The sequence below is a fragment of the Elgaria multicarinata genome, chromosome 14 (genome assembly GCF_023053635.1).
Source record: "Elgaria multicarinata webbii isolate HBS135686 ecotype San Diego chromosome 14, rElgMul1.1.pri, whole genome shotgun sequence".
Taxonomy (NCBI): domain Eukaryota; kingdom Metazoa; phylum Chordata; class Lepidosauria; order Squamata; family Anguidae; genus Elgaria; species Elgaria multicarinata.
Genome location: NC_086184.1, coordinates 148,512 through 160,516, shown reverse-complemented (window position 1 = coordinate 160,516; position 12,005 = coordinate 148,512). Strand labels below are relative to the sequence as shown.

The 12,005-nt window shown below is 62.2% G+C and overlaps 2 protein-coding genes across 2 annotated transcripts in view; one reads left to right on the top strand and one right to left on the bottom strand.

Moving 5' to 3' along the window:
- AP1G1 (adaptor related protein complex 1 subunit gamma 1) overlaps positions 1-12,005 on the top strand; it is a 78,693-nt gene that overhangs the window by 27,333 nt on the left and 39,355 nt on the right. The window lies entirely within an intron of this gene.
- On the bottom strand, positions 6,065-11,517 carry IST1 (IST1 factor associated with ESCRT-III). The gene is made up of 10 exons (XM_063141157.1): positions 11,409-11,517; positions 10,309-10,410; positions 9,935-10,115; positions 9,721-9,808; positions 8,942-9,025; positions 8,643-8,753; positions 8,346-8,531; positions 8,086-8,178; positions 7,680-7,731; positions 6,065-7,136 (listed from the first exon to the last, which is right to left on the bottom strand). The coding sequence occupies exons 2-10, from the start codon at positions 10,394-10,396 to the stop codon at positions 6,937-6,939; spliced, it is 1,083 nt and encodes a 360-aa protein (XP_062997227.1). The 5' UTR covers positions 10,397-10,410; positions 11,409-11,517; the 3' UTR covers positions 6,065-6,936.

Below are 12,005 nucleotides of genomic sequence, written 5' to 3'. Positions count from 1 at the left end.
CATGAGTAAGTCGCGGTGGCCCTCAGCACCCCAAATCACTGGCCTCTCGAAACATGGGCCTTACAATCAGTGCGCTGCAAAAAATGCATCTGAGCGCATATAGCCTCCCCCCGCCCCGGCTTTAAACGGCACATACCTGTTGTTTCGCGGAAGGGGGGGGGAATGCCAACCTTAGTAAGAGAAGATCGGAGCTGGCGGCCCAAGTCCAGCTCAGGACAGGTGGGGGGCTGTGCCAAGCCAAGCAGGCTCCTGTGCAGGCCGTGGCCCTCTGCCCAGCGCCCTGCTTGCTGCCAGGGGCTGAGGCACAACGCAGCCTGCCTTGCCTCCCCCTGCCCCCAGCGCTCCTGGGCCCCGGGCCTGCTGCCTCTCCGTCCCAGAGCCAGAGGATGAAAGAGGTCCGCTCTTCTGGCGCCTCCCCAGCAGGCTGGGCTTCATCTCCTGGCTCGTCTTGGGCGCCACCAGCCTGGCCGCCGCCTTCTTCACTGTGCTCTACAGCCTCCAAATGGACCGGGAGCAGGCCGCCCACTGGGTCATCACCATTCTGCTCTCAGTCCTGCAGAACGTCCTGTTGGTGCAGCCACTGAAGGTAAGCAGGAGCCCTGGCCCCTCTGTGGCCCAGCCCAGCCCTGGGATGCTCAGGCCCTTGCCCCAGCAAGGACCATAGAATCCTAGAATAGTAGAGTTGCCCGGGGCCTCTAAGGCCATTGAGTCCAACCCCCTGCTCAATGCAGGAATCCTCCATAAAGCATCCCTGACAGATGGTCAGGGATGCTTTAGGGAGCAGGGCCTCATTCTGTTGGCACAGGTGTCTTGGGGCACTGCGGAGGGTTCTGCAGCCACATGGCTCTCCTGCCAGTGCTGCAAGCAGTGGGCTCCTCAGGGCTGGCAGAGGTGGGGGGCTGCTGGAGGGAAGCCAGCGCTGCTGCTCTCCTCTTCCTCCTCAGGTGCTGGCCTTGACTGCCCTCTTCTCACTGCTCCGCAGGAGGGAGCTTTGGCAGGAGAAGGGACAGGAGCAGGAGCTCCGCCGCCGGCTGGGCCCCCTCGTCACAGGTAAGGCCAGCCCCCACCCTGGCCCTCCCCGCCTCAGGGCAGCGGCCTCTCCTGGCGCAAGGGGAAGGGATCCAGCACTACTGCTCCTCCTCCTCCAGGTAGCGTCCTCCACCTGGCCCACCCTGGCTTGAGGGACTGGGACAGCCCCCTGTACCGGCCTCCCGCCCTGACACCCCTGGCCCCGCAGAAGGAGCGCGCCTTCAAAGAGAAGAAGCTGTGTTCCTTGCTCCAAGAGGTTGTGGGTGAGAAGCAGCACTGCGATGGCAGGGGGAGGGCAGGCGCTTTGCTCCCCCCCACCCCTGTCTGTTCACAGGTGGGGTATTGTCAGCGCTCACAAAGCAAAGTGCAATGGGGGTGGGGGTGTAAGGGGAGCAGAGAGAGTACAGGCAGCTTCCCCTTGCAATGCTGAGCGTGGAATGAGGCACAGAAGAGAAATGGAGGAATGAAACCTCAGATAGACAGATATTTGTGTGCGTGTGCACGCACGCACACTCTACCCGCTGCCAAACTGGGTTTCCTCAGGGACAAGTGGGTCTGCTGCTGCTGCTGCCAAACTCTGCCCCTCTTCAGGCGAGGCGCCTGGGATGAGCTGGCGCAATTGCTGCCTCCTTCCCTTTTGCCCCCAGCTGGGGGGCCAAGGGGCATGGTGGGGTGTGGGGGTTAGGGTTGCAGGTTCCAAGGAAGAGACGTGGCAGCTGCTCCCGGTCTACAGCCTCTCAGGGGCCGGGTGAGGGGGAGCGCTCTGGGGAGCAGCCCCCCCCCCCGCAAGCCTCCAGGGTAGGCGAAGCGAAGCCTGCCTGGCCCCCTCTTGCAAGGCCGTGGCCTGAGCCTGGCCCACGTGTTTGGCCCGTTGTGGCCCAGTGCAGCTCATTTTCCTGGCGGTGCTGATGGTCTCGAGCTACAGCGAGAGGGGCGGCCCCCATGCGTTCCACCTGAAGAGCGCCCTCCAGCAGGCCTTCGCCTCCGAACTGGATGACGTCCGCACCACGGAGGAGTTCTACCGCTGGGCCAGGGGGTCTCTGTTGCCCGGCGTCTACGGCGATCCTCAAGGTGAGGGCAGGTGCTTCCATGTGCTCTGGGCAGTGGTGGTGGTGGTTGGGAGGCCCTTCCCAGGATGGTCCAGCAGACCCCTTCTGCTGGCACCACTCCTCCTCCCCTCCACCCGCTGCCCAGCCCTGCCTGAAGGGCTCCCCACCCCACCCCACCCCAGCAGCAGCAGCACAGCCTCTTCTGTCGCCCTCCCAGGATTGGTCATGGATGGAAACTCTTTCTTGGTGGGCAGCCTGCGACTGAGGCAGATCCGGGCCTTGCAAGTCCCCCAGAAGCCTGGTGGGCCAGCTCTCCTCTGGCTCCAACGGGAGTCTGACGCTGGCATGCTGCAGATGGCACCTCCTGCTGCCAGCTGGGCCCCCCCTGGCACGGACAAGAGCACGGGTCAAGGTCCCTGGGCATACCAGAGCGCGCGCACCCTGAAAGAGCATCCCATCTGGGGGAAGCTCGCTCTCTACCCCGGAAGTGGCTACCTGGCGGACCTTGGCACCAATGCCAGCCACGCCAAGAGGTAGGGGGGGGCTGGGAGTGCCGCAGGGCCGGCCAAGCGCGGAAGACTGGAACAGGCCTCAGTCATTGTCTGCTCATCTCCCTCCAGTCTTGAGGTTCAGCAGACGGCAAAACATCCACTGCCCTTCCTGCATCCATCACCAGCTCCCTCAGTTCCCACCTTTTGCTCTGAGAAGCTGCCCCACAGGTTCCCACGTGGGGGTGGAGGAGGGGCTCTTGGGAAAGCGCTCTCTCCCCTAGGGAACAGATGGAGCACAGAGCAGCCCTGGGGCTGGATCAGACATGGGGGGGGGGTAGGTTCCCCTTGCCGCTCCAGCAGTGGCCAGACGGAGGCTTCCAGAGGAGCCCACAGCCCCTGCTGCTTTTCGTGGACTCCATTTAGGTTTTGCCAGGTGGAAATCAGTCTAACGAACTCTGGCCCAGGGTCCCACGCGCCAGCGCATTCCCACCCAGCTCTGGCAGGGCTGCGAGGAGGCCAGCCCTGGCCTGGCTGTCAAGGCCTGCCTGCGTTTTCTCCTCCAGCGTCCTGCAATACCTGGAGCAGCATCACTGGCTGGACAGAAGCACCCGAGCCGTCTTCGTGGAGTTTGTCGTCTACAACGCCAACGTCAACCTCTTTTGTGTCATCACGCTGATCCTGGAGACTGATGGGATAGGCAAGGGGACGGGGGGGGGGGAGCCAGGGCAGGCTGCATGTGCCAGGGACACATCTCCTGCCTGGCCACCATGGGCCTCAGACTCAGCTGGCTGGGGGCTGATGGGGGTGGGGGGAGAAAGTGCCCCTCCTGCACCCTGAAGAGGCCCATTACTCTCCTTCCTCGCGCTCCACCCTGAAACGGCTTCTCACCCCGGCAGGGGCTTTGCTGAGCAAAGCGGAGCTGCAGATTCTCCGCCTCTACCCCGACACCGACGTCCTTGTGCAGCTGGCCTGCGCCCACCTCACCTTCCTCCTCCTCCTCTTGTACTACATGCTGGCGCAGGTGAGGGGCCAGGGAGGGGAGGCTCCGTGAGACAGGCCAGCTCAACTGGGGTGGGGCTGTGCCTTTGTGTCAGGCAGCAGTGCAGAGAGGAAAGCCATGAGCGCTTGCAGGAGGCAGGGGTGGGGGCTGCCCGACAGCCGCCACCCCTGCTCCTCGCTCCCCCCATCCTGAGTCTGCCTCCCCACGGGGCGCTCAGGGACATCTCTCATGGCTTGCAGGGCCAGCAGCTGAAGCAGCAGAAGTGGAGGTATTTGGGCCACAAGAGCAACCTGCTGGATGCCGGCACCATCCTCATCAGCCTGGCCGCAGTCGGCCTTTACGTGAAGAGAGGCCTCCTGGCCCAAAGCCTGCTGAAGCAGCACCGCCAAGACCGCACCCGGTGAGTGGCCCGGCCTCCCAGTGCCTGCCTGCCTGCCTGCTGTTGCACAGCCTGGTGGCTTGGGCCACCGCAACCCACAAGTCGGGAAATGCCAGGCGTGGCTTTCAAGCACCCGGGGTGTGTGTGTGTGTGTGTGTGTGTGTGCAGGTGGGGGGGCAGCTCAGGCCCCGCTCGCTCCCCCCTCCCAGGGCGGAGGGGCTTTCGAAGTCTGGCCTCTCCCTCGGACAGGTTCCTTAGCTTCTATGAGACGGTGGAGGTGGACGCTGCTCTGACTTACCTGACCGCCTTCCTGGTGGCGCTGACAACCATCAAGCTGTGGAATCTCCTCCGCCTGAATCCCCGCATGCACCTCATCACGCAGACGCTGCAGAAAGCCTGGGACGAGGTGCTGGGTTTCCTGCTCACGCTTCTGGTGCTGCTCACGGGCTACTCCATTGGGGTAAGGTGGCCGCCAGCCGAGGAGAACTCAAGAAGCCCAGCTGGTGGTGGTGGTGGGAGGCTGGGTCAGTGCCCCGTCTCCTGCCTTCACTTTTGCCCTCTGGCTACCCATCAGTGCAACCTCATGTTCGGATGGAGCATCTCGGACTACAAGACCTTCTTTGACTCGGGAGTGACCATCGTGGGGCTTCTGATTGGGATCTTCGATTACGAAGAGGTGAGAGCCCGGCGGAAAGGCAGTGACCATGCCGGCGGGGGGGAGGGGGCACAGCTGCGAGCTCAGTAACCCGCAGGACCCTGGTGGGAATTTCGGGGCCCTGGGTGCTGTTGGCTCAGCATTCCCCCTAGCACTGCAGCATGCCCAGAGGAGCCCTTCACACACTCCCCTGATCTCCACGCTCAGGTTGTAGCTTTGGACCCGGTGCTGGGCTCCGTGCTGATTGTCACCAGCGTCTTCTCCATGGTGTTTGTGATCATCAACCTGTTTGTCTCGGCCCTTCTGACCACCTTCAGTCGGGAGATGAAGGCTGCCAAGGTAAGCGTCGTCAGCATCGAGGGGCCCTTGGGCCTTCCCACAAGGCACGTTCACCAGCCCGTCCCCCCTCCCCACAGGCCAGCAAGGAGGAGTCCATGATGCAGCTGATTCAGCTCAAGATCTCGGCCTACTTTGGAATCAAGCAACAAGCCCAGAAGGAGGCGCAAGGCTGAGGCCCCCTGCTCTTCTCCCGACAGCCCCACTTCCCAGGCACCACCCAAAACACCTGCTGCTCTCCTAAGGAAGCAGAAGCCCAGATGCCCAGGCATGAAGACCGGCGTGGCTGTTCTCCCAGTTGTCTCTGTGTGCACAGCGGGGCAGAAGAGAAGTTGCGCTGGCCTCCCCCTTGGTCCTGGGTCTCCTTCCACCCCACCCCCACCCCCATGTCCTTTCCAATGTGGTTTCTTCCCGACACACCTTGGGTGGTGCCGGAGCATCCTGGCCCAGAGTTGTACTGACGGAAAGGGTTCCCCCACCCCTCGCCCTCCGATTTGCCAAGAGGAAGAGATTTCTCCATTCTGGACAGCAAACCGCTAAGAAGCTGGAAACCCCCACTTGCTGAAGCAGAATGCACTCCCCCCTCAACCCTCCACAAAAGGGAGGGGAATTCCAGCCCTTCTCCCCTCACCAGGCAGCCCCAGGACCAGCATGCCGCCTTGGGAGAACTCACCGCCACCCACCCCTCTGACTGCAATGGCAGCTGCTCCAGCCCCAGGACAAGGGTCTCGGTTCTCCAGCAGCTGAAGGGAGCCTCAGAAATGCTCTTGCGGAATTCTGCAGCCCTCATCTCCAACACAGGTGGAAACTGGAAGCCAAGGCAAAGCGCCTGCCGTCTCCTTTTAGCTACGTTTCCACGCTTTCCTCAATAAATAGCATGCCTGATCAGGCTACCATGGGGCGGGCCTTGTCCGTGTTGCTCTGAAGGAGCGTACAGATGCTATGAATTCTCTCCTCAGCAATGAACTGGGCCATCCTGGTAAGGTCAAGGGCTGAAAGGGGCCACTGGAGACCACCAGAAGCTCCCTTTATTTCTTTATTAGAAGCTCTCCTCCTCCTCTCAGCGCTGGAGTGAACGAAAGCAGGGGGTGGGTGGGTTGTTCCTTCTGATAAAGACCCAACGCAGAATATTCCTCAACTTTATTTAGAATTACTAGAGAAGCTACAAACCCATCAAATTGTCCCAGAAAAGCCATGTGGAAGTGTTACATACAGAGATGTGAGACGGCCTCTTGGCACACAGCTGGTCATAAGTAGCAGCACGAAGAGCCATTGGGAGGCTGCCGCTCATGGCTTTCCTCGCAGGCCAGGTCAGGGGCTGGAGAGCCAGGAGTGATGATGCACAAGGCAAGCTATGGCCCCCAACCCAGCCTGGGGGAGTGAGGAGGGAGCTGCAGTGGGCCCCAGAGAGGGCCTTGTCTGGGCCGCATTAAGGCAGAGCCAGAATCCCTCGAAGGCAGGAGAGGGGGCCTGTCTCCCCGCCGGCAGCTACAAGCTGAACGGCCACCAAGCCGGGGGACGCCCAGGCAGGCTTGCATCCTGTGCTCAGACACGGCATCCCTCCTCCCTGCAGGAACGTCGAAAAGGCCCCAGAGGGCTCCCTGAGAACGTGGCAGGCCACCCAAAGCTAGCAGGGGTGCTGAGGCCGCCCCCCTTTCACAGCCCCCCTCCCGGGGGTGGCGACCTTCTGTCCCATCAAGCTGCCCAGCACCTTGGTCCAAGTGAGACGCAAGCCACATTGCCCCGTTTCCCCCTCCAGAGAGCAGAGCAGAGCTTTCCTAGGGCGGCCCAGGCCAAGCGGGGCGCTTTCCTGCTCCCATCTTAAAGAGGCTCTGTAGTCCCCGCTCCTGGAGCACAAAGGAGGGCATCAGGAAAGCAGCGGCATTTGGTGTAAGTACAGCAGGAAGAAAGGCCAAGAGGAGGAGGAGGAGGAGGAAAGGGCACACAGGCGTGCTGCTAAGAGGGGAAGCAGCCATCCAGGCTCGTCCCAGGAGCTCTTAGGTTTTCTTCTTCAGCTCCTCAAACCTGCGAGAGAGGTCGTCGAAGTCAATGTCTTCTGAGGTGGAAGTGCTGGCGCCTGCGGAAGCGGCGGGGAGCGTGTCTGGCACAGACGGCAGCTCTGGGAGCACAAAGGGATCTCCTGAACCAGGCACAGGAGCCAGGGGACGGCCCCTGGGTGCCGGTTTTGGGCCAGGACCTGTAAGAGACAAAGTGGGCAGTGGAGGGGGGGGTTTTACAAGTGGCAGAAACCCAGGATTGGGAAAAACAGCAGCCACGGCTTCTCAGGGCAGTAAGGCAGGCAGCACCAGGAGTCACAAAGCACAGCACCCGGAGGGAGGGGGGCTGGCCTGCACCTGCAGGCTGACATCCTCCCCTGTCCAGGCAATCAGGTTTGCACTGGTGTGAAACTGGCCCAATGGGAGAATTCTGGTCTGGAACATGGATCTTGAAGGGAATGACCTCCCCAAACAGGCTGTGCCACCACTGAGCCCTGTAGTCCCAACCAATGGCTCCAGGGGCCCACAAGGGAAGGGTATCCAGGGCTTGGACTTCACAGGTGTCCCAACACCGTTCCCTTCCCCACCCTGGGCAAATGCAGCTGCACAGAACTGACCCACGTCCCAAGGGGAGCCCCGGTGGGCCTACGCCCCCAGGCTGCATTTCCCGGCTCCTCCTTCCAGCCCTCTCGTCTTCGCCTCCCACCATGCCAAGTGCCCTTGCAGCCCGTCTCTGAACTCACCTGTCACCTGTGAGAATGGCGCAGTCTTGTCAGTAGTACCCATGTCATCAATCTGAAACAGGGAGAGGCTGGTTTTGCGCAGGCTCCAGGCCCAGGGATGTCCCCTCCCCTCTGCACCATGTAAGAGAGTGGGAGGTCAGCCCACAGTGCCGTTGGCCCTTGGCTGTGCCTGGGCAGGACTGGGCCAGGGTGGGGTGGGGAGCCTCCCCTCCCCTCCCCTGTGTGTGGGGAGGGGGAGCTGAGGGCCACATTGCTTCATGAGGGGAGCGTTCTCCTGAGCTTCCACAAACAGGCCATACGGTGAGAAAGCTGTTTGGTCTCCCCAGATGCAGGGTGGTGGGGGGGCAGGGGACCCAGCCGAGCAGCCGCAGCGGGACGAAGGTCTTTCTCCTGAGGGAGCGCTCACCGACTCGTATGTTGGGGGAGTTGCTGGAATCTGGGGGGGATGAAGGCTGGTGAAAGGCTGGTAGGTGCCCACGGGCAGCCCGTTGAAATTCTCCTGCACAGAAGGAAAGCCCCATCAGACACATGCCAGCATCCCCGCCCCACCCCCAGCAAGGACAGAATCCAGAGGGTGGGAGCACCTGGGAAAACTGCACCCCAAAGACCGAGCCCAAGGGCTCTTTTCTTTCCCCACTCCTGTTGAAAGGCAGGCCCAGCACTCACCGGCCCCTTTGAAGGTGGGTAGGAGAAGGGGGGAGCTGGAGAGGGCATGGGCATGGGCAGGGCTGCGTCAGGACCAGCCAGGGGGGCCACGAAGCCACCGCCTCCGCCTCCACGGCCACCTTTCTTTGGGTCATCCACGAATCCCACATCGATCAGGTCTGCTTCTACGCCTGCGGGAGCCTCAGCCTAGGGTGGGAGAGACTCACATCACAAGCAGGACAGAGGGCAGCTAAGGAGGAAGCGGAGGAGGCAAGACCAGCACCACAAGGAAGCCGCCCCGCCCCCCGCCCCACTCACCATGACCACGGAATCAGGCTCGTACGGCACATTATAGTTCTTGGCAATCTCTATCAGGTACCGCTCCACCAGAATTTTGGGAGGGGCCTCGACACTCAGCTTGTGCATCAGCTGGAAGTGGGAAAGGGGAGAAGAGTCAGGCCTCTGCTATCCCCCCCAGAAGTGGAGAGATCAAAGAGTCTTTGCCAGGAGTCACCACAGACACAGACACCCTTCCGAGGAGGTATCCTGCCTCCCCCCTCTCCCTCTAGTGGTTCGGCTCCCTGAAGCCCTCCTCCTCCAGTCCTCATCCTGCTCACCCTGTCGTTGACGGTCCCGATCTGGTTGCTCCGGCACAGCTTGCCGTATTCCTTGCTGTACTTGGCACACAGCTGGTCAGCAACCTGGCACGAAAAGGCACACTCAACACAGAGGCCAGAATCCATTGTGGGGTGGGGTGGGGGAGGGTTAAAGGGGTGGTGGGGCTTCCCCAAGACAGAAGGGCTGGGTCTGGAGGCAGGAGAACCAGCTTCAGTCCCCCAGGCAGTTCCAGGCCTCATAAGAAGTCCCATGCTGGATCAGAATGTCCATCTAGTCCAGCACTCTGTTCACACAGTGGCCAACCAGCCCTCAGCCAGGGACTAACAAGGCAGGACATGGTGCAACTGCACCCTCCCACCCATGTTCCCCAGCAACTGGTGCACACAGACTTACTGCCTCGAATACTGGAGATAGCACACTACTATCAGAGCTAGTAGCCATTGATAGCCTTCTCCTCCAGGAATTTATCCAACCCCCTTTTAAAGCCATCCAAATGGGTGGCCATCACTACATCTTGTGGTGGTGAGTTCCATAATTTAACTATGCGCTGTGTGAAGAAGTCCTTCCTTTTTTGTCCTGGATCTCCCACCCATCAGTTTCATGGGATATGACCCCATCGATTTCTAGTATTTTGAGAGAGGGAGAAAAATGTCTCCCTATCCAAAGCTCATGCCTTGCGTTGGTTCTCTTGGCCTTCTGGGAAGCTACAAAGAGCCCCAGCTGCCACCCCACAGGCCCTCCAGGGAGGCTGGGCAGGCACAAAGACAGCACTACTCACAATTTTCAGCTCAGCCACCTCTGACTGCAGTCGGGGAGCCGCCCAGATGAGGGTAGAGACAGCTTCTGCCAGGCCAGAGTCCAGCTCCCTACAAGGATGACATAAAACCACCCACGGCTCAGCCCCGGGGCACAGCCCAGCTTGAAGAACAGCAGCAGGGGGCCCTGGCAGAAGGCGGCCTCCCCGCAGCCCCTCTGCACCCGGCCTGCCTTACTTCATGGAGTGAATGAGGCCAAAACGCGCCAAAAGCAGGTCGCAGTACAGCTCCAGGATCTCCATGGCCTCCACCAGGTAGTCCTCCCGGATGATGTGCTCCACACGGATGCGAGCTCGCTCATCCTTGCCAGCAGACAGGTAGTCAGCAATTTCCTTCCGTGCCTTCTGGGCGAGCTCAGCTGCAAAGCAAAGACTGGTCACACGCTGGTGGAAAGCGGTCCGCTTCACTGCCCCGATCCTGCGTCCTGAGCGAAGGGTCTACATGGAGAGGGGCTCAGGCAGGAGGAACCTCTCACCAGGAGAGCCACTCTGGCGATGGGGGTGGGTGGGGAGGGGAGTCAGCTTTGTTCTCTTTCACAGACACAGACTCACTTTTCTTTTTCTCCAACAACTTGAGGCGATTGATGACGAGACGCAAGTTGACTCGCAAGCGCTCAGCCTTGAACCCGGAGCCCAGCATGGTGTGTGCAGTTCCTGCAAGGGAGATGAGACAGGAAGCCTGGTCTTCAAGGCAGGCACCGGCTTCCCCTGCCAAGACACGCCACCTGCTATGCTCTCGCATGGGCACACAGCAATTTCTTATCCAGATAATAAACCCAATAAGCAAAAGCATACATCAGTTTTGGCTGAAGAGAAGAGCCAATGCGTGGACAAACTATGAATAGTAAACAAAATCCACGCAGAGAAACCCAAATAACATGCTGAGCGTAACGTAATTGCCAGCAGCATATCTCAAACTCTCTCTACCCAACTGAAAAAGGAGGAGGACGCAGAGCTCTTCCATTTGGGCTGGTAACACATTCCTGGGCGCCCCAGGACCCCTCGCTACCGGCCACGCTGACGGGAACGGAAGCCTACCGCCTCCGGAGGGCACCGGGCTGGGGAGGGCGGCAGGCGCTGAGCAGGCGCTTCTTTCCGGGTTTCTGCCCCGCGCGTTCCTGGAACCGGCGACGGAAGGGCCAAAGGCCCTGGAAGCGGGCCCAGTTCCGCCCCAGGGCAGGGCAGGGCAGGGCAGGGCTCAGAGGCTTCCTGCCTGCCTGCCAGCGCTCTGGCCCAGGGCGGAGAGAAGGGCCCTCGCGGGTGCCGTCCGAAGGGGCGCCACTACGAAGAAGCCCCTGAGGGGCTCCGGCGGGCCTCTTGCGCTCAAAGAGGAGCCGCCGGCCCAGGCCTGAGCACGAAGGCCGGCAAGACTGGCCGCCATTCCAGGGAGAGGCTGGAAGCGGGCCGGGCCGGGCGAGGGGAAGGCGGCCCTCGCTGCAAGGCCAGCCCAGCCCCCCGCCGCTGCCCGGAGGCTCCGGGGGGCCCTCCTCCTCCTCCTCCTCGCCTCCCTCCCTCCGCGCTTGGCTGCTCTCGGTGGGGGGAGCGGAGGAGGGCGCCCGCGGGAGGCGGGGGGGCTGCTCGGCGACCCCCTCCTCGGCCCCTTGCCCGGAAGACGGAGACGACAGCCGGCCTGCCTGCCTGCCTGTCCCTACCCGGGGGGCGTCCGCGCGAGGCGGCTGCTGCTGCTCCGGTTGTCGCCGCTGCCGGGTCTGGGCCTGATGCAGCGCCGTCGGCAGGCGGAGGGATACGCCTTGGTCCGGTCGGGCGAATGGCCGCCTGCACCCTCCCCTGCCGTCCCACCTCCGGAAGTGTGCGTCAGCCGCCGCCTGCCGGAAGGGCCGGCCCTGAGCGACGAGGGTTCCCGGGGCCGGCGGAGGCGGGGGACGTTTGTGTGGAACTACTTTTCGGGCGGAGGAATCCACCTCACGACCGGTTATCAAAGGGGAGGAGATTAGAGTCGCACTTCCGGGAGCGGAGTTACCCTTTTTGCGCGCCCCCGGTCCCCGGAGCCGTGGCTGGAAAGTTCCGGCCTCGCCCGGGAACCTGCCTCCCGCACCGTTGGGGGGGTGTCTGAGGAGCGCCGGGGGGAGGGGTTAGGAGACGGCGCCCTCGACCGGTGCCCGGTCGCCTATCCGCCCCGGGGCGCTTCTGGGGCTGCGCGCCCTGCACTGAATGGTGCCGCTCAGCACCGCCACCGCCACCACCCGCGGCGGCCCCTCCCGCCCGTGGCTTGAACGGCGGCGGCGGCG

Bases quoted from the DNA above. Each gene is read 5' to 3' on its own strand.
- IST1 (XM_063141157.1), bottom strand. From the start codon at position 10,396: ATGCTGGGCTCCGGGTTCAAGGCTGAGCGCTTGCGAGTCAACTTGCGT. The intron at 10,116-10,308 runs GTGAGTCTGTGT...TTTGCTTTGCAG, and splicing joins GTTGTTGGAGAAAAAGAAAA to CTGAGCTCGCCCAGAAGGCA. The intron at 9,809-9,934 runs GTAAGGCAGGCC...TCATCCTTGTAG, and splicing joins GGCCTCATTCACTCCATGAA to GGAGCTGGACTCTGGCCTGG.